At 32.8% G+C, this 19,615-nt stretch overlaps 1 protein-coding gene across 1 annotated transcript in view; it reads left to right on the top strand.

Annotated features, from left to right (window-relative positions):
* LOC124360479 (DNA replication licensing factor Mcm2) overlaps nt 1–16,218 on the top strand; it is a 31,562-nt gene extending 15,344 nt beyond the window's left edge. The window contains exons 7-15 of the mRNA XM_046814147.1: nt 858–1,050; nt 1,868–2,043; nt 2,853–3,112; nt 5,043–5,293; nt 6,113–6,277; nt 7,320–7,619; nt 10,496–10,678; nt 14,257–14,412; nt 14,535–16,218. Of these exons, the coding sequence (XP_046670103.1) occupies nt 858–1,050; nt 1,868–2,043; nt 2,853–3,112; nt 5,043–5,293; nt 6,113–6,277; nt 7,320–7,619; nt 10,496–10,678; nt 14,257–14,412; nt 14,535–14,666 (1,816 nt within the window). The 3' untranslated portion in view covers nt 14,667–16,218. The remainder of the gene's footprint in view (nt 1–857; nt 1,051–1,867; nt 2,044–2,852; nt 3,113–5,042; nt 5,294–6,112; nt 6,278–7,319; nt 7,620–10,495; nt 10,679–14,256; nt 14,413–14,534) is intronic.
* The last annotated feature ends 3,397 nt before the right edge of the window (nt 16,219–19,615 follow it).

Below are 19,615 nucleotides of genomic sequence, written 5' to 3'. Positions count from 1 at the left end.
TCGTGCACCCGCTGACCGTAAATCGGATCATAATTTGTGCCCGTGCGCCAAAACAATACGATCCGCAATGGGTTAAATTGGTTATAATATTTACATGAATTAGGTAGTGATCACCTGGAAAATAGCTATTTGAAAGATAGACCATATTCTCATGGAAGGGTTAAATGTCAATAAAATTATATGAAAGTTCAATTTTATTGCTTCTTACTGTAATGAAGAATGTTACATCAATAATTTCTACCTACTCATCATCAGCGCTTCAGATCATGGAATATGTTTTAAGTAATGATAAAGTACATAATTTTAAGATTGAATTATATCATATAATCATAATTATAATTCATTTCTAGTTATATTATATCATATTATGTTATATTAGAATTTTATCAGATAAGAAAAGGACTTGATGATCATTAAAGTATAGTCAGAGCTAAAAATATACATTTCAGAAATGATGATCCTCAAAAAAAAGTCTATTTACGCTTTGGGAAAAGAGGTTCTGGTGACAAAACATTTTTGTTTGTGGAAACTCCATTTGAAGTATCATTTTTTAATTCTATATTTGAGTTTTTGTAACTCTCTGTTTGAAGTATATGGATTTGGTTGATTGGTTTGCTATGTTCATTCAGTTTATTTGTCACTGTTTTGTTCCTTTTGGGTTGTCCAAAATAATTTTTCGTATATAATTGTATTTATCTCATTAAAACCATAAAGATGTTATGCAATGTATCCTTACATAAAATTATATTTTAAACAATATAATATATATATATAATATATATAGTAGTACAAGTGCCTATTCTAATCAGTGTTGACAGAATTTATTGCAAAATACGTGATATGGAACTATTTTTTAGGAAAATCCACTTAAATCAGCTAGTAAGGACCACAGGGGTGGTAACAGCCACTACTGGGGTACTGCCTCAGCTATCCATCGTCAAGTATGATTGCAACAAGTGTGGCTTCGTCATCGGTCCATTTGTACAGTCTCAGAACAGTGAGGTCAAACCTGGGTCCTGCCCTGAATGTCAGAGTACTGGTCCGTTTATGGTAAATTTAATTTTTATATTCTTTTAGAAATAAATCCTGCTTATAAAATGAATACCATATTATATTATACTGAATTATATTATAAGATTAGTAAATTATTGTACTTTTTTTCTTCCAGAAAGAGTGTTATTTGGTTTGAAATCTCACAAATAATATATTACATTCAATGCATTCAAAGTTCTAAAAGAAATCTCAATTAATATTACTATCCAGGTTTCTTGTAAAAACAGTTGATCTTTCTCATAGAGCTTTGAAATAGAACACTCAAAACATTCCTCTGTAGGAGCAACATTATAAGATCTATCTCTACCAATGGTGTAGTGTAGCGGGTACGGCGGTTATCGCAAGATAACCAGATCAAGCAATGTCGAGCATGGCTGCTGCTTGGATGGGTGACCGCTGAGAGCGATCCTGTCCTTGCAAGCAGCCCGCCTACCCGGCCATTGGTGGTGGTTCGAAAGTCACCTTTAAGCCGTTGGTCCCCAGGTTAAGTGTTAGAGAGGGCTTCTTAGCCCTAACTTCGCCTGGTAAAAAATAAGACATTCTTTACTTTACTTTCTACAGCACTCTAGCATTCATGTGCAAATCTTGAGAATTATGATACAAACTTCTATTAGTAAGAGAATTTAGCAAAAAAGTTTCATGAAAACAGACATTCTGCTTTAGAATGTTGAAAGTCTGATGCTTTAGAGTGTTGGCCACCAACTTTCCCCACTTCTTTTATAGTCCTCTGAGATAATGTTTTGCTGTATTATTGTATAGTCACATAATTTTTAAGTTAATTAATATTTATTTTACTGATTGATATCTTTTATAGATTAATATGGAACAAACACTTTACCGAAATTATCAGAAAATTACACTCCAAGAATCACCAGGCCGCATTCCTGCTGGAAGAATACCTCGGTCTAAAGACTGTATAATGCTGGCTGACCTGTGTGACAGGTGCAAACCAGGAGATGAGATTGATGTCACAGGAACTTATACCAACAGGTATACAAGTTGAAATATTCTCTCATATTTCTTTTTTTTATTTTCTTGAATCACAAGTTGTGTAAATGAAAAGTGCATCATGAAAAGGCAAAATGTAAGAGTTGAAAATACTATGTTTCGTGGATGGAAAGAAATGGTGATTCTGAAGTCCAAATTGTATTGACAAGATACTATAATACTTTCCTCTCAAAATTCAATAATACAAATGGGTGAACTTTTCTACTCCTTTTAATTTTTTTAAACTAATGTATATAACATTGTATATAGTGTGAGTTTAAAGTATGGATACACTTTGTTTAGTTTTTGGTGGATAAATATGGGGGGAAGGAACTCGGGAGACCTTTCTAGGAAATATGAGTAAACTATTTAGTTGCAACTTTTCTTATTTTGTGACTAAATATAATAAAAGTAGGTACCTAGTACTCACAAGTTTAATATTCATCTTGACTTATGTTGGTATGTTTAGCAAATTGTTTAAGAAAATATATTGCTTTCCTCATACCACTGCCAAATTAATAGATTTGTTTATGAATATTTCAGAATAGTAATAAAGTCAGATTATATTTCAAACTAATTATAACTTAAAGGTAGTGGATAATTTAATTTTGTACTGAAACATAACTTACCTCTTTAACCTTATGCTTTCAGGAAAGTATTTAATAAAAAGACGTTGCACTCAGTACTAATAATATAGTTTTTAATAAATAAACTATATTCTTGGTAATACTATGGCAGGTTGACCATGGACCTTCCTTTCTCTATTAAATCTTTGCTAGTTATATTAAAATAATGTTTGTGGTTTTTTTCAGCTATGATGGTTCTTTGAACACAGAGAATGGTTTTCCAGTGTTTGCTACAGTTATTTTAGCTAATCACTTAATTGTGAAAGACTGCAAACAGATTGTAGAGTCGTTGACGGATGAAGATATATCTACCATCATGAAGCTTTCAAAAGATCACAGAATCGGAGAAAGAATCATCAACAGCATTGCCCCATCTATATTTGGTCACAATTACATTAAAAGAGGTTTAGCTCTTGCACTATTTGGGGGTGAATCTAAAAACCCAGGTAATATGTTTCTCCTTCTCCACCAATTCAGTGTTCATTAGTTTAATGAAAACATATGCTATGCATTGCTAGATATAGTCTAAATTAACATTTGTTTCATTTTTTTAAAAAGTCTTTAAAGAAAAAGTAGACAAATTGGCTGTCATACAGAAGAACTGAGGTGCTTGTGTTTTTTGTTTCTTGTTACAAAGCATCATGTAACAGGTTCTGAATAATGTACAGCATGTGTATGCATTCATAACTGTATTATAGTTTTTTTTGTGCACTCCTTGGATTTGGAAGTGTTAATTTAAAGAAATACAACTCCACCAAGTTACATTGTAAATATCATACAACTTTTCAAGAGGCTCTTTAAAAAATAAAAACAAACAAAGTTAAATAAAAATAAAATGTTAAAGTAGTTGTGGGTTCTTTTTCTTCTAAGAGGTGGCCAACTGCTATGCACTTAAGTCTCAAGGGCCTTTAACGCACCCTGGAAGTGTACTGTGAAGTGAAAATTTCAACAGTTCAACAAACCGCCGAAAATAATCCTTCTGGAGAAAATTACCACTCTTGTTCAGATTACCAAAGATGGTATATTGCTCCCTTGCTATTGCAGGACAGTCAAAGAGCAGGTGTTCAGCAGTTTCCTCCAGCTCATTATATAACCTATATAGCAGGTGCTCCCGAGTACTGTTAAGATGCTTCCTCAGGTACCCATGTTCCGTAATCAAACCCACAACCTGAGAAAAGACAGCTACCTACTGAATAAGAGATCAAATGCTACCCTTGTAGAAGGTGACTCCTAAGCCAGCCTAATCATCCTTATTTTCGAATACAGTCCTCCACCTTCTCACATGTTGAGTTTGAACCCATTTATAGACAGCCCTAAAATATTCACAGCTAGGAATTCCACAAAATAGTTGAGGCACTGTCTCATTAGACGCTGAGTCTTGGTTAGCCAAGGTATCAGCTTTTTAGTTTTCTAAGAACCTCTCATGACAAGAACACAACAAAGAATCACATTGATTCTGCCACTCTATAGTAGCTGTGACTCATAGGGACCACCAGCTCGCTGCATGGTCTCACTCCTACAATTCCAGCACCTATGCCATTTTCTGTTTTAGAGCCATTCATAAACCATCCAAGCTCTGCTGGAACTCAAGCTCTCCTAACACCTTAGCCACTGATTTCAATCACATTTCATTTTTTACTTCACAAACACCCTGAATGAAAAAAACTTCTTCAGAAGTTGGGCGGTTGTGTAACTTCTTGAATATTGTGCCCCAGAATTAGATTTTTCTCAAAACTACTAATCTCTTTATTTTTTAAGTAAGGCATTTTTACTCAACAACATCAATTTGATCTCCCTGATAACTAACTTCGGTACTGTTTGAACCTTTAAACGGTTAATAATCCCTTTTGATAGATTGGATGTCACCCTTTTGCATTATCAGCAAATTATGACAAATGTCTGATAATATTAAATCTAGTTTATCATTGATAGATTGAATTTCACTTGTACTATAAGAATTAGTACATACCACAGCATCCCCTGTATGTGACGGTGCCAGTTTGCAGCAGACAACACAGAGAGTACACGCACATTCAACACAACCTTTGACTTGTTTCATTGATAAAATTAATCTCATTATGGGTCCAAAGAAGTAAAACATAAATTGGTCCGATCAATCTGTTAACAATTGCTTAAAAATATTGTTAAAAGTAAGAAGAATTAACACTCAAACCATTAGTACACCACAAACATTATAATTTCTCACTTGAAATCTGAGTAATTATTAAAAAATTGGAGAGCTGAAAGAAACTAGCGTCTATCCCACTTGTATGCTGTGTGATACAACTCTGATTCAATGATATCATTGGTGTTCAATTTATATTTTATAGGTCAATAAATCTGCTAATTCTATGTTTTATCTTGAATTGTGTACAGGTGAAAAGCACAAGGTGAGGGGAGACATTAACGTGTTACTCTGTGGTGATCCTGGTACGGCCAAATCTCAGTTTCTCAAGTTTATTGAGAAGATGGCTCCTAGAGCAGTGTTCACCACAGGGCAGGGAGCTTCTGCTGTGGGTCTCACTGCATATGTTAAGCGAAGTCCTTCCAACAGGGAGTGGACTCTAGAAGCAGGAGCTCTAGTACTCGCTGACCAGGGAGTGTGCCTCATCGACGAGTTTGACAAGGTGTGTTTAAATGTAGTTTATTATTGATGTAGTGAATCTCCTACAATGTATATAAAATGTGTTTTAGTTACTGGTGTTAACTGAAATAAAAAATAATAATTCAATCTCCTGTCATAATGTAACAAGTTAAATTTTCAACTCTTAATATTTCCTTAAATTCTTGTCCTAACTCATTATTATAAATAAGTAAGGAAATCATCACTCTACTCCCTCCCAGCCCCATGTTTCTTTTCCTTCTTTCATATAACCTCTACTTTTCTTCTTGACATATTTCTCCTTCATTTATATCTTCCCTTATCACCATCTTCAGTCTTGTAATATTACCAATACCTCCCCTTCTTTTTTCCTCTACTTCTTCTGTATGCCACTATATATATATATAAATATTCTTGAGAGAAGCAGTTTGAACACTGGTTTTTCCGCTACTTACAGTTTTATAATAATGAATTTAAGGTCCTTAAAGCTGCTTTTTGCACATACGTTGAACAAGTTGTATTGAATTTCATTATATAACCCATCCAATGTTGATAGATTGGAGCTTTTACTTTGGTTCACTTCAGTATATTGTATGTTAGTTCTCTGAAAATTCCCATTTGTTAAAAACTTATAAGTAAGAATGTATATAATTTCTGTTATATACACAGGTACATGACAAAACCATGGAGCAACAGAGTATCTATGTATTGAAAAATAGGGTTTGTCACTACACAATAACATACATACAGTTGTTTTGCACATACTGCAGTTGTCATCTTATATACTAACCCTCTGAAGAGTCTCTTTTATGAAGCACTTCTAATGAGCACTTTATACTTTCAGATGAATGACCAGGATAGAACATCAATTCATGAGGCCATGGAACAACAGAGTATTTCTATATCCAAGGCTGGGATCGTCACTTCCCTACAAGCACGGTGTTCTGTCATTGCAGCTGCCAATCCTATTGGTGGAAGATATGACCCTGGCATGACATTTGCTGAAAATGTATGTGTTATATTATTTTAGTAACGGTATCACTTTTTCATGTCTTGCATTTAGAGTTTGGAAAAATAATGCAGATCAACTTGTAAAATTTTGCCAGCAGCCTCTTTGATAGCACTAAGATTTTTTTGTTTACAAGAAATTAACTTAAATGTTGTTCCATGTTTTTAAGAAAGGTACACTGATTGATCAACTCATACACCAACTCGTAATTAATTATATTATCTCAAAACATTCTTTTGGCAGATACAACCTACTGCCTCAATTAAAACATTTACATTGTTTAAGTTTCACTGTACTTGTAGATGGATTATTTTTACTATATGTAATAAATTTATAATATAACTAAAACACTTCATGCAATACAACTTGACGTAAACAACTGAAGCAGGGAAAATGTCTGGAGAACCCAGCTGTCTGGTGGCTGCAGCTGATCTGTTACGTAACTGAGCGTAAATAAAATGGAAGTATTGTTATACAGGTATTTAAGTAGAATGCTTTGAAAGTAACAAGAAACCACAAACCAAGCACAAAGGTTGCTGTTTGTTAGGTTTTGAATGGTTTATAACATATATGTCATATTTTATTCAAAAGTACTATTCTAGTTTTTGTCAATGTCAATTTAATAACTGTTCAGAAGGATCATGTATTTATCATTTAGGCATAATGTTGATTTCTCCAGTGTCTCTTTTCCAAAGATCCAGTTCTTGAGAACTTCAATGAATCACATTTATATCCTTTAACTTTCAGTGTCTACTTGACGATTTCCTTCCTCTTATTATTGATAGATTTGCACTTCTTAACTATTAGCTTGTCTAATTGCTCAGTAACATAGTTAAAATCAGAAGTGTAGGAGTCTAACCCAGGGTTTATGTGTGGAAACTGATTCTATTTGATATTTTTGATATCTTGTTTACATTGGTAATGAACTTTTTTATCTTCAGTTTTAGTTTTAAAAGTGGTTTTGAGTATATTAAGTAGGTAAATATAAAATTTTAGTGCAAAATTTTAACAATTTATAATGAAAGCTGTATATGTTTTATAGGTTAACTTATCAGAACCGATCATGTCACGTTTTGATATTCTCTGTGTTGTGAGAGACGAAGTTGATCCAATGAAAGACCAGCTGCTTGCCAAGTTTGTGGTTGGCTCTCACATTCGCCACCATCCATCCAGTACTACCAACCCACCCCCATCACAAGAGACTCCAGATGATCAGACAATACCACAAGATATCTTGAAGAAATATATTGTGTATGCAAAGCAGAATGTTCACCCTAAGCTACATCAAATGGATCAAGACAAAGTTGCCAAAATGTACAGCCAACTTCGACAAGAATCTTTGGTAAGTACTTTCTAATATTTTGAAAGTAATTAATGCTACAATAGATGAAGCAAGCCAAATGGGACCAGAACTACCATGGATGTACGGAAAAAATCAGATAATATGGAAATTGTGATAAAATGGCTTAATTTATGGAAATAATATAATATTGATACAGTAAATAAAATACAAGTCATAAAAAGTATTTCTACTTTCCGATGAAATCTTTAATTGATTTTTGTGATTATTTCTCGTCCTTTATTTGAAGTTTGTTTTTGGCAATGGAAGGATTGTGAAGGAAAAAGGATATTTCCGGACATTTGTCATTGTTCAGTGATATAAAAAAAATCAATAACACTACGTTTCGAGATGTGCAACTTAATCTCTTCCTTAGGTGAATAATTCAGAGGGGTGGTAGGAAGTTGATTTACAAGCTCTACCATATCAGTAGCACCTGTGAGTATCGTGATCTGATTTAAACAAATTAAATTCCTACTAAGAAATGGTAATTTTTTGTGTGGCATTACTACTTCAATAATTCAATAATTACTACAGACAAAACAATACTTACACGGACTGAAACTCAATTACTACAAACAGAACAATACACACATGGACTGAAACTCAGTTGTTAGCTCTAAAAAATATTTTAATTCTACAATTCAAATCATATTATTATTGAACAGCTGTTTATTGTATTGCAAAGTTATGAAATAAAAATGTCCTGCAAACCATTATTCTCTGTTTCTAAATCAAATTAAATCAACCCGTACAGTATATCAGCAACACCTGAATGCACTGCTAAAATCAATCTATCCTATTAAATAATTTTTTTATTTAAGAATTGAAATTTACAGTTTCTTAGTTGGAATTTAATTTGTTTAATGGGTAATTAACAAAGTTATTAAAATGTAAAAGGTGTGTTGTACTGTTATGAATACTCGTACCAGTAAGATTAAATGCCGGGGCGGCAAATCACGAATTTGACGTTACCAACGTATTCTGCTCACCCTCCTGAACAAAAAATATATATAGTACTATGGGGTGCAAATGACAAATAACATGATTTTAGGGGGTATATTGATAAGTGGTTAAGTTCCTAATGTTTTAATGTTCAGTTTGTGTGCTGTGTCTGGATAATCTGTTTACTTGAATATTATCTGCGGCCGGGACTGATAGCAGCCTGATAACGTACCTGTTATCTGAGTTCTCCTGGGGCATGGGTCAGTTCTACACAAGATATCGTGTTCAGTAGGTCGGATTGAGTGAGTGCGTTTACAATGATGAATCAACCATCCACTAGTTCAACCAACCCTAGTGAATTGTGTATGTCGGAGTGTTTCGTAGGGCACGTAAAGAGTTTACGTTTTAACCGAAACGAAATTATCTCTTTTTTAATTGAACATGGAATTTTTTTTAATGAGTGTATGTGTTTGTCGTGCGGTCGAGTGGTGTTTTTAAACCGGGAGACTTTGTCGTTTCGTTGTGATAGACGACTTTTTTGTTGCTGCTGCTCAGCTGTATCCGCCAACACACTAATGGTATGTGTTCTCTGATCCATCTATATATTTGAGTTTTTCATGATTTATTTAGTTTTTTAACTTTACATAGTTGCCTTTGCATTACATTTCAATTTATATTTTTGATCAGCCCCTCTAGTATTTTATATTTTACTGATAGGTACTATCTCGAGGGATGTTTCTCTTTTATTGACCTTCAAAGGTGCTGCCGAAGGCCGCGCTGATGGCCGGAGGCACTCGTAATTAATTTTTTTCTCGAAATTAAGAAAAAAATTTATTTTTATCAAAATTCTGCTCATTTCTGTATTATTTTTCATTTACGTTTGCAAAGATGGCGGCGCAACCGATGACGTCATCACGAGGTTCAATCATTGGCCACAAAAGGTCACGTGACGCTAGACGTGGATGTAGAACATGGAGATATTACTGAAAAGTTATTTAATTTTTCATTTTCTAGAACTTCGTTATTTCTCATTTCCACCCCATCAAACCTTATACTTTTTTTTTCTATATGACGATTCCAATAAGTTTTTAACGCAAAACTCGTATTTTTCCGCCCCGGCCGTTAATATGATAATTACCCAAATATGAATTTAATTAATCATCTATTAGCTTTGTGTGTACTAAACAGTTTTGTTCAGAATAAAGTTTTCTACAACTTTATTAAAATTTTTGATATGTTTCTTGTTGAAATAACAAAGATTTGTTGCCCAAAGATAAAAAGATGTGTTTTTCACTTCATTTGTTTTCATTAGACACTGGTTTTCTCAAAAACTACTTAACTTACAGTTCTGGAGCATGTTTTATTCAACTTATCAGGTCAAAAACCATAAGAAACCATTGAATTTGCCCTTTAATCTACCATACCAGAATTTCAGGAAGACCTTTTTTTACATTGTGAGCTGAAATCCTGAAGAAATCTTTCACTAGCCGTAACTTGCTAAGGAAGCATTCCCGGACCCATGTTTATATAAAAACTTTTTTTATTATTTTTACATGTAGAATGAGCTTTTATAGTTTCTGCAAGTGTTTTCATATTGTTTAAAAATGGATCAGTGAAACATATGATCTGATCCAATCCTATAATCTACTTTTAAAATATATGTAGGAAAGATTCTCTCACTTTTATTAGTATTGTAGTAGACACGTAGTCTTTATTTATAGCTATGGCCCTGTTTCAAATTTAATATTTTGCCGAGTATTCAAATTTGTTTCTGGAATCAAAAATAGTTTTAATTTAAGTTGTAATAAACTTAAAGATGAAGGACAGTGAAAGTTCCATCATAATCCCACTGAGAATATTTCTATCTGTGTTGTGATGCTAGCAGGTACACTGCTATCTGAAAACGTAATTAGAATTGTATGCACTATTTACAGGTGACAGGTAGTCTGCCAATAACAGTGAGGCATATTGAGAGCATGATAAGAATGGCAGAGGCTCACGCTAAGATGCACTTAAGAGACTACGTACAAGAGGACGATGTCAACATGGCAATCCGTATGATGCTCGAGAGTTTTGTGGAGACACAAAAGTATAGTGTGATGAAGACCATGAAAAATGTAGGTGTTAAGCTTTTACTATTATTTATTTTTGTTAACTCTCAGCCTGAAGTGCCTGCTGTGAGTTCCTGTACTTGAAGATTTTTAGACATGTAAAGGATTGGGCTTTATTAATTTTTAAAAAATTGACTGTACCAAAATGAACAAAGAGCATGTTAATATAAAATTTTGCAGAATGTTTTCTTAAAAATTAGTTTACATGTTGTAAGTGATTACAGTTAAGTCTGATCCATTACTGGGTTCATACCAACAGTAATATACATAGTGTAAAAAAGTTCTGCACAGGCTTGATATTAACAGAACGATCATAGGTAAAGCAATAAACTTGTTATCATTACTGCACCTATAAATCTACTTTTTAAATCCATTTTTTTGTCATGTCAGGGGGAAGGCCCGCAAGGAGTTAAAAGGAAATCTTAAATTAGAGCATAAGTTGAGTATTGCATCAAATTAAAGGTCTCTATTTGTAGAATATAATGCTGTAACAGGGATGCTACAGGTCAGGGAAGTCAGGGGAAAAAAACAGGACTGGAAATCAGGGAAAAGTCAGGGAATTTCGACGTTGGTCAGGGAAAAATATAAAATCCCTTTACACAAATAAACTTACTGCCGCCGCGCCGAGTCCAAGCCTGTAGACGACGCGGCGCATATTTTACTTCTGTGTTGTAAAAGATCATTTAAGTCAATCTTTTTGTACATATTAAACTGTGTTCACTTTATTTTTTGCTTTTTTATATTTGCCACCCTGTTAGCCTCAACACCGCTTTTTTCCACCCTGTTAGCCTCAACACCGCTTTTTTCCACCCGTTAATTGCAAAAAACCCTGGGGATTGCGTCGAAAAAAGTCAGGGAAAAATTAAAAATTTGGTCTGGAAATCAGGGAAAAGTCAGGGAATTTCATTATTGGACTCCTGTAGCAACCCTGTGTAAATCCGACCTCAAAAGGTCCAGTCTTTAAAAAGTTATGCTGGTTTAAAATTCAAAACTTTTACAACACTATATATATATATATATATATATATATATATATATACATAGTTTTTTACAATACATATATAGCCTATATATATATAATTATATATAAAACGTATTTTCAGAGTTATGATGTTAAGTACAGTATATTTTAGACCTTCAAACGAATTCATTAGTTTTAATATTTCTCAAACAGTTGAAATCTAAAACACTATTTGAGCTTAAAGCTGGTGTCAAATCAAGCATTGTTTCATACAGTGTAAGAGCTTTTACAGGAAATAGGTTCAAAACTTGCTTCAAAAACAAGTATTTCCAGTTTGGTTTATACTTATTTATAAGGGTCGCTGATCAATGGTTCAGGGAGAGTATAATTTATATCACCCTCTTTAGAATAGAATAGAATAAAAACACTTTTTTATTCAGGCGAAATTAGGACCATACGGTCCTTTCTTACAATTAACCGCTTTATGTTTTCTTATGATAAAAAAGACCAGTAAAATACTATAAAGATAGAATATAATATGTTTAAACAAACTTACAATTAGATTTGTTTTATACAATCCAAGTACACTCTCTAGTGTATTCATTTTAACTTTGGGAACTTAAACACTATTTAACTAAATTTTATATGGTTTTAATGGTGGATATAATTTTAATTTCCATAAATAGCCAACCAATTAAGACAAACTTTAAAATATTTCTTAATAACCTCAATGCTTATCCTTGTGGTAGAAGTATAACATTACAGTTTTTGAGAACTGTTTAAAATTATATAATTAAATTTATCCAAACAAACCTTCATTATAAAAAACGAAATTCGATGTATAAATAAACATTTGTCGATTCTTTAAAGGTGCATGCAAATTTGGAACAATATTAAATACATATGGTCAAATTAAGTAATTAAAATACTTATCAACAAAGATTTAACTATATATATATCAAAAAAATTCCAAGACAATTTTTGTTTTAATACAATTTTTAAAATGATTACATCACAAAAAACCCTGTTGATGTTGTTGTCTTTCAATTGGGTGTTTAAAAAGGAACAAATTCAAGTAATTTAGTAGTAGTCTTCAAAGTGAAAGTGCCTTTAATTACTCTTCATATTATTTTGTACAAGGACTGTAGATTTTGTATTATTCTGTTTTGGCATTACATCAACAAATGTTATAGGTTTACGAAAATTATTTTCAAAATGTCCCCAAATTTTAAAAAATCGAAAGGTGTTAGGAATAGAAGCTCAAAAATAATGAATTAATACCTAATTAGAAATAATTTTAATATAATACCTATATTTGTTACCAAAATGTAACACAAAATATTGATTTTGATTATAAATTGATTTACACACATCCCTTGTTCATTAACTGAATTTTAGAAGTGAAATTTAATTTTTGAGAAATAAGGACCAACCAATTGTCGTAGACATTCATTTGCACAATATAATTATAATTTTAAGTAATTGTTGGGATATGTAGGTGTATTTTACCAAACCATCCTTCTTTGATTTCATACAAATTTTTTTTTACTAGTAATTGATTTATTGTTGAAATATTGCTACTGAATTACTAAATCTGTATTTTAACTCATTGGCCTACTAGTATTTCCAGCCTCTCAACTCCACAGTAAATCCAATTAATTTGGTCCAAAATGGAGAATTTTACTTAAAATTCCATTACTCTAGTTGTACTGTTTAGATTTTAATAAAACTTGGGATATTTAATAAAAGCATCCTAAACTATATTTTTCACAAAAAAAAAAATTAAAAAGTTAATGTTAATTTTTTTTAATTTTGTTAATTTGTGTTAATTTTATGTTATTACAAAATAAACAATTTATTTTTTACTGACAATTATTTATTATTACAATGTTTTTAAGTATACAAATACTGTCGACTTAAAAATACTAAGTTAATTTTAATTTTAAGTTAATTTAAAAATAAAAATCTTTTTGGAAATTTCGTAGACAAATTTATTTTGTTTTATTGTTTTAAATATTTTATAGTTGATTCCAAGAAAATATCATATAATTTTTAATTTTAGTATTTGTAAATTTTTAATTTTGGGTTAATTTTGTGTTAATTTCTACATAAATTGCATCTGCGTCCATCTCTTCAAAATCAATATCTGAGAGGGCATTGTCAGACTCACCGTCACTGAATTCTTCATCACCATCAATCCTCCACTCTTCTTCCACATGATTAGAACCGATTTCACCATCAGATTCACTTAAAATAAATCCGTCATTGTCAATATAACGATCAATTTCACTACTACGTAAAGCTCCATGTCGCGCCATTGTACACACGCTTAGTTTGTTTACTCGAGTCAGCTGTTTACTTGTTCCAATCGTCTGTTTATGTTCCCCTTCCCCAACTGCAGTGTTGCCAAGCTGTAAAGTTAAATTATTCAATTCCCATTATTGCATAGAACACAGAAACGAAGTTAGGACTGAATGGTGCTGACATCTTGTGAGAAATAGGCGAACTACTTGGTGGCGAGATGGTTTCATCAAAGTATTTTACCGTGCATAGCGCTAGCGGCGAGATGGTCTCGTCGAAGTAGGCTAATGGGTTAATATAAAACTTTTCATATTTGTTACAGACCTTCCAGAAATATTTGTCATTCAAAAAAGACACAACAGAATTGCTGTACTACATATTGAGACAAATGACTCTAGACCAAATAGCTTACATCAGAGGAATCCACGGGGTTGATGTCAATGTAATTGAAATTCACGAGAAGGACTTCCTGGATAAGGTAAGGAAAACTAAATAATTAGTTTTGTGAAATGAGAGTTTCAAATATTAACTGCTTTACAATAATTTATGTTTATCAATACCTTTTTCCATTGACTTATCGGTTTTTGTGTTTTTCTTTAGGCAAAACAAATAAACATATATGATTTGAGAGATTTCTATGAAAGCAAGATTTTTGAATCGAACCACTTCAAATATGATGCCAAGAGGAAGTTGATAGTCCAAACGTTGCCCAGCACCAGAGTGACTGCGTGATCAGAATATATGGAATATTACTTTCCCAGATTCATCACAAGAGTTACAGCATTACAATATTACTTCTACAGTTATTGTGTTGTACCATACTTTCACCTCATTTACTATCCTTTTAATCATTATATAAATCTTATACAAGTCTGTATGAAAAAGAAAAAAAATGGGAATTGAATGTAACTAACAGAGCATGGTTAAGGTAGAGGAATTCCCAAATAGAAATGTAAACCACTTCCAATCCAAACAAGCAGTAAATTCAATGAAATAAGCTTTAAACTTGTAAGAGATGAGAATAATGTCCAAATAGTTTTAAGATGATTATTGTTTTAACATGTAATGTATACATAGTAAGATAAAATATTATTAGTTTGTCAACTAAAAAATAGAAGAGATCGAAAGTTGAGTAACTTAACTGAACTGTTATGAGAGGAGCCCAGTATATAGACTTATTGTAGCTGAGAAGTTGTAGTTTCTTTATTGTTCTAAAACTTCCCTAATTCTTTATTTGAATAAACATAAATTTGTTAAATGTGTTATATTAACCATAAATTTTGAATTGTAGTAAATTAACAGTAATTAAAAATAATATAAAAATTTGATGTACTGTATTTCAACAACATACATCATATTTTACCATTTATAATATAGAATGCATTATCTAGGTTGTTTGTCCCTTTTAAAATATACAATATGAAAAATAATGCACCTGATTTCTCCTGTATGACACAAAAATGAAAACCAAAACTTTCTTCATTGAGATTGGTTTAGTTTACACAACATAACTTTCATGTGTGATAAGCTCAACCTAGCTGTATTTCCAGATGTTTTGGACAGAAAATAAGAGAGATTGTTTTTTGTCCCCAAGGCAGCTTATATCAATAATTTTTTATGTTTCAATGATTTTTTCACACACAAAAATTGTTTAAGAACAATGAAATATCTATGTTTTTATTAAAAAGTATCTAACTCTGGTGTTAATAAGGGTTTTTCCTGTTATTCTTAGTAATGTTTGTTGTTTTTTTATATTTAATAAGTTAATTTACTTTGTTAAATACTATGTTATGTTATGTCAATTTTTCATTTATTTAGTTATTTCCTCACGACTATTGATCACCAGTTAATATTCTGTGATTATCAGAAGACATAAACTTGATTCTGGTTGGTTGTGTGTAGGTTCCTTTTCTATAAGAAAGCATTCTTTGACAATATATTCTAAAATGAAGTGATTCTTGTTACTGATTCATAAGGGTAGCTTTTCAGACCCGTATTACATCTGTTTATTAATGGAAATAAAGTAAATATTTGACCACATGTAAATAGATGTAAGACAAAGGACTGTAAATAGATTTTAATACTTTTTTAAATGACCTCTGTTGGTCAGTGAAGTGTAAATTTTAGGGTATTACCTGTCAAGCAGTCTATAATATTTTACCAAATTTTAAATACTGTTTATATATAACTTTCATGCTGCTTTAATAATGTATTATTTTCTTACACAGAATTAGTTCTTTTTGCATTTTGGGACCAACTTAGAAATAAAATTATTATGTTTGAATGCATTGCCGTTTTTATTCACATTTGCCTTATCTTAGATGCCAATCATCTTTTTAACATTTGTGGAGAAGAAATTGTATTAGAAATAAACTCAGATTTTGAGAAGTGAGACTACAGTATTAGCTCTACGGTATACACATAACGATTGTGTCAACTTTATTGGCTTCATCAACATTCACAAGGCTAAGTTCAATTATTGAGAACCTGAGCTAGAACCTTCAGTTTCTGAAGAAGTTCTAGGCAGAACAGTATAGAACCTTGTGAAAAAATTAGACTTGGATCCAAAACCATGTGTAGGAGTTGGTTGTGACTATGCAATGTAAATGTGTCAAGCATTAAAGGAGCTTTGTCTAAAATACAGAAAGAAGCTGTTTATAGTACACTTTGTACCTGGAAAAAAAAACCATGGCCTTGAATTCAGTCAAGAAAAAGTATAGTGTTAGAAATGCACTTGGGAATGTAAAAGAAATTACAATTTTTTTAATGCCTCAGCTAAATGAAATCATGTGGTGAAGAAAGTCATCTCACCAATTATGAATCTATTGGGAAACCCGTTAGATTCAGTGGCAAGAATCGGTAATGGAATTCCTATATCCTCCCAAAATAAAATAAAATCTGAGAATTGTGTTAGTATTGGACGATTGTTCAACTGCATCTGTGTTTATATATATATATATATATATATATATATATATATATATATATATTTATAAAGAATGAATACAGATCATATTTTATCAGATCTTAAGGACAGATTATCTGATGATACCATAGTTTTATCAAATGAACTGCTTATGACTCCTTTCCATATTTGAAGACCTTCTTCTTCTATGGGGCGGCCTATGGCCATGCATGTAAGCCTCAAGGGCCTTTTTCGCACCCTGGAAGCACACCATGAGGCCTACCAGTCTATGATTTCAGCAGTTACATAAACCGCCAAAAAAAAACAATCTATCAGGTCCTCCTGGGGAAATTCACCACCCTTGTCCAAACTACCAGACGACATACCGCTCTTTTGCTATTACAGTACTATCAAAGAGCAGGTGTTCCAGCAGTTTCCTCCTGCTCATCACACATTCTCCCGAGGGGATCCTCCCGAAGGATGCAGACTCTGTGAAGATGCTTCCTCAGGTAACCATGTCCCGTAATCATACCTATAACCCGAGAAATCAGTCTACTGAGTGAGACAAGGTCAGATGCCACCCTGGAGGAAGGCAACTGTAGTACCATTCTGCTCATTATCATACCCAGACGCAACCTCCACCTTCTCTCATGTTCAGCGCGAAACCCATTTCGAGACAGCCCCTAAGGATTAACACCTTGAAATACCGCAGAACAGTTGAGGACCCATCATAATACACTGAGACCCGGTTGGCCAGGGTATCAGTTCTTTCATTCCCATGGATCCCAACAGTCACATTGTTGATTCTGGCAAGGGAAGAAAGGACTTAATAGCAATCCCAGACAAGTTTGAAATTAAGTCCAGCGCCATCAGTGCTGCCTGACTATCCGTGAAAATATTGATCGTCTTACTCCTGTACCTATACGAAGGTGTCCAGTCAATCCAGCCTGGTAGCGCCTGAGGTGTGTCGCTGTAATTCAACCGAGAGAAGATTAATTCATTTTCTTAGGATTTAACTTTAAAATATTTAAATGGCCACAATTATGAAATTTTATTAAATAGGAAAAAATGTTTTTGAAATGTTAGATGTATTTAGTAAGACATCTGCCAAGTCAAAAGTCTTTTGAAGAATATTGGGGTATATTCCAGACTCACAGTTTGTACCCGCCTCCCCTCCCTTGTCCAAACAAACCTGGATCCACCACTGTATAAAGTACACTACTACAAGCGTGAGGAAACTTCTTTCTTTCTAAGTATATGAGGAAAATGTTGTAATAGCAAAATGTTTGCTCATTTTCACTTTTTCATTCATTCATTTTCTGCACCAAATCATCATTGATCATGTGCTGTCCGTTCTGTTTCTCATTATGAACATTTTTTTGCTATCTTTTAGACAATGGAACTATTGTTAGAAGAGTTGATTCAATGAGTTTAGCTCCAGTTCACCTTCTGCTTAGTCTGGCACTGTACAAACTTCAGACGCTGAACTAAGGGGAAGGTGAACTGGAGCTAAACTTATAATTCATATCTTTTAAGAGTTCTTTTTGCACATCATTCCATCACTCATAATATTTCATCCTTACAACTAACTCTCTGTCTTGACTTTGAAGAAATAGCGCTTGTGGTTTGTCAACAGGTATAGTTAATATATAGTGAGCAAGCACCAGACACCAACCGTAGTGCTATAGCAACAGAATTTCAACAGATACCTCATTTATTTATTTTAGATATTAGATAGATTTTACATTGAATTTACAAAAAAAAGTAATGTTAGGATTGAAATTTCCGATCTTGTCACTTAATAAGTAGAGTTAACAGAATTAATAGGCAGTAGTTTCAGAATTGTTGCATTTTTAAAATATGGTTGTCATACAACATTATACTGATGGATTGAAATGTAAAGAATACCAACGCTCATATGTCAAATGGATAACTGCTGCCAAAAACCTACATGTTTCAGTCATTGACACCCCGCTCTGCAGTCAGTCAAGGTACCTTATGTTTGTGAGGCAGCATTTATGAATATGGATAAAATATATGATTTTTTTATTTGCTAGGAAAGGGCATTATAAAACTTGAAGCCTAAGTAATATGCTCCTTGTTCAAGCAATGGAAAGAAATTTGGCGTAGCTGATAATCGTGTTTTTAACCTCAAAAAGATTTGGAAAATAACAAAACATGGAAAATGTCTTAAGGACACATAGAACATTATGTACATTACAGGTAATTTTTAAATTTTCTAATACAAAAATATTTTAATGAGATTGAAATGGATTTAAGTAAATCATGGTTCTTACAATTAGTTTCCCCGATTTTTTTTTTTTATTAGGAGAAGCCGGTCTCCTCTTAAGCCTTACTCTGCCCGTCCTCATGGGCCACTGGCCTGTGCGAGGATCTTATCAAACAGAATAAGGGGGAGAGTCGATACAGTACAAGGTCGATGGTACTGATAAAAAGTGCAACGTCTTAGACCGCTCGGCCATCGGCACTCCCATGTTGTTTTAACAGACAAGTAACCAACATGCTCTTTCCATTATAGATTCTGATCTACTACACCTGAAACTTTCCCTACAATACAACAGGTAAAGCAGCCAAACTACTGTTAAATGTTTGCTGAGAAGCTTTTGAATATGTAATTAATATATTTTTACTCTTGTTTAACATTAGGCCATTTGCCGACTTTTTGAAGTGAAGTTTTGGATGAAAGTTCCAGTTAGTTCATTTTGATCATTACCAGAAACACCTAAGGTGGTTTCGTCTGCAATTAGGATTGTGT

Source organism: Homalodisca vitripennis, chromosome 4 (assembly GCF_021130785.1).
Source record: "Homalodisca vitripennis isolate AUS2020 chromosome 4, UT_GWSS_2.1, whole genome shotgun sequence".
Taxonomy (NCBI): Eukaryota; Metazoa; Arthropoda; class Insecta; order Hemiptera; family Cicadellidae; genus Homalodisca; species Homalodisca vitripennis.
Note: the sequence above shows the minus strand (reverse complement) of the source record. Positions and strands in the feature narration are given on the sequence as shown.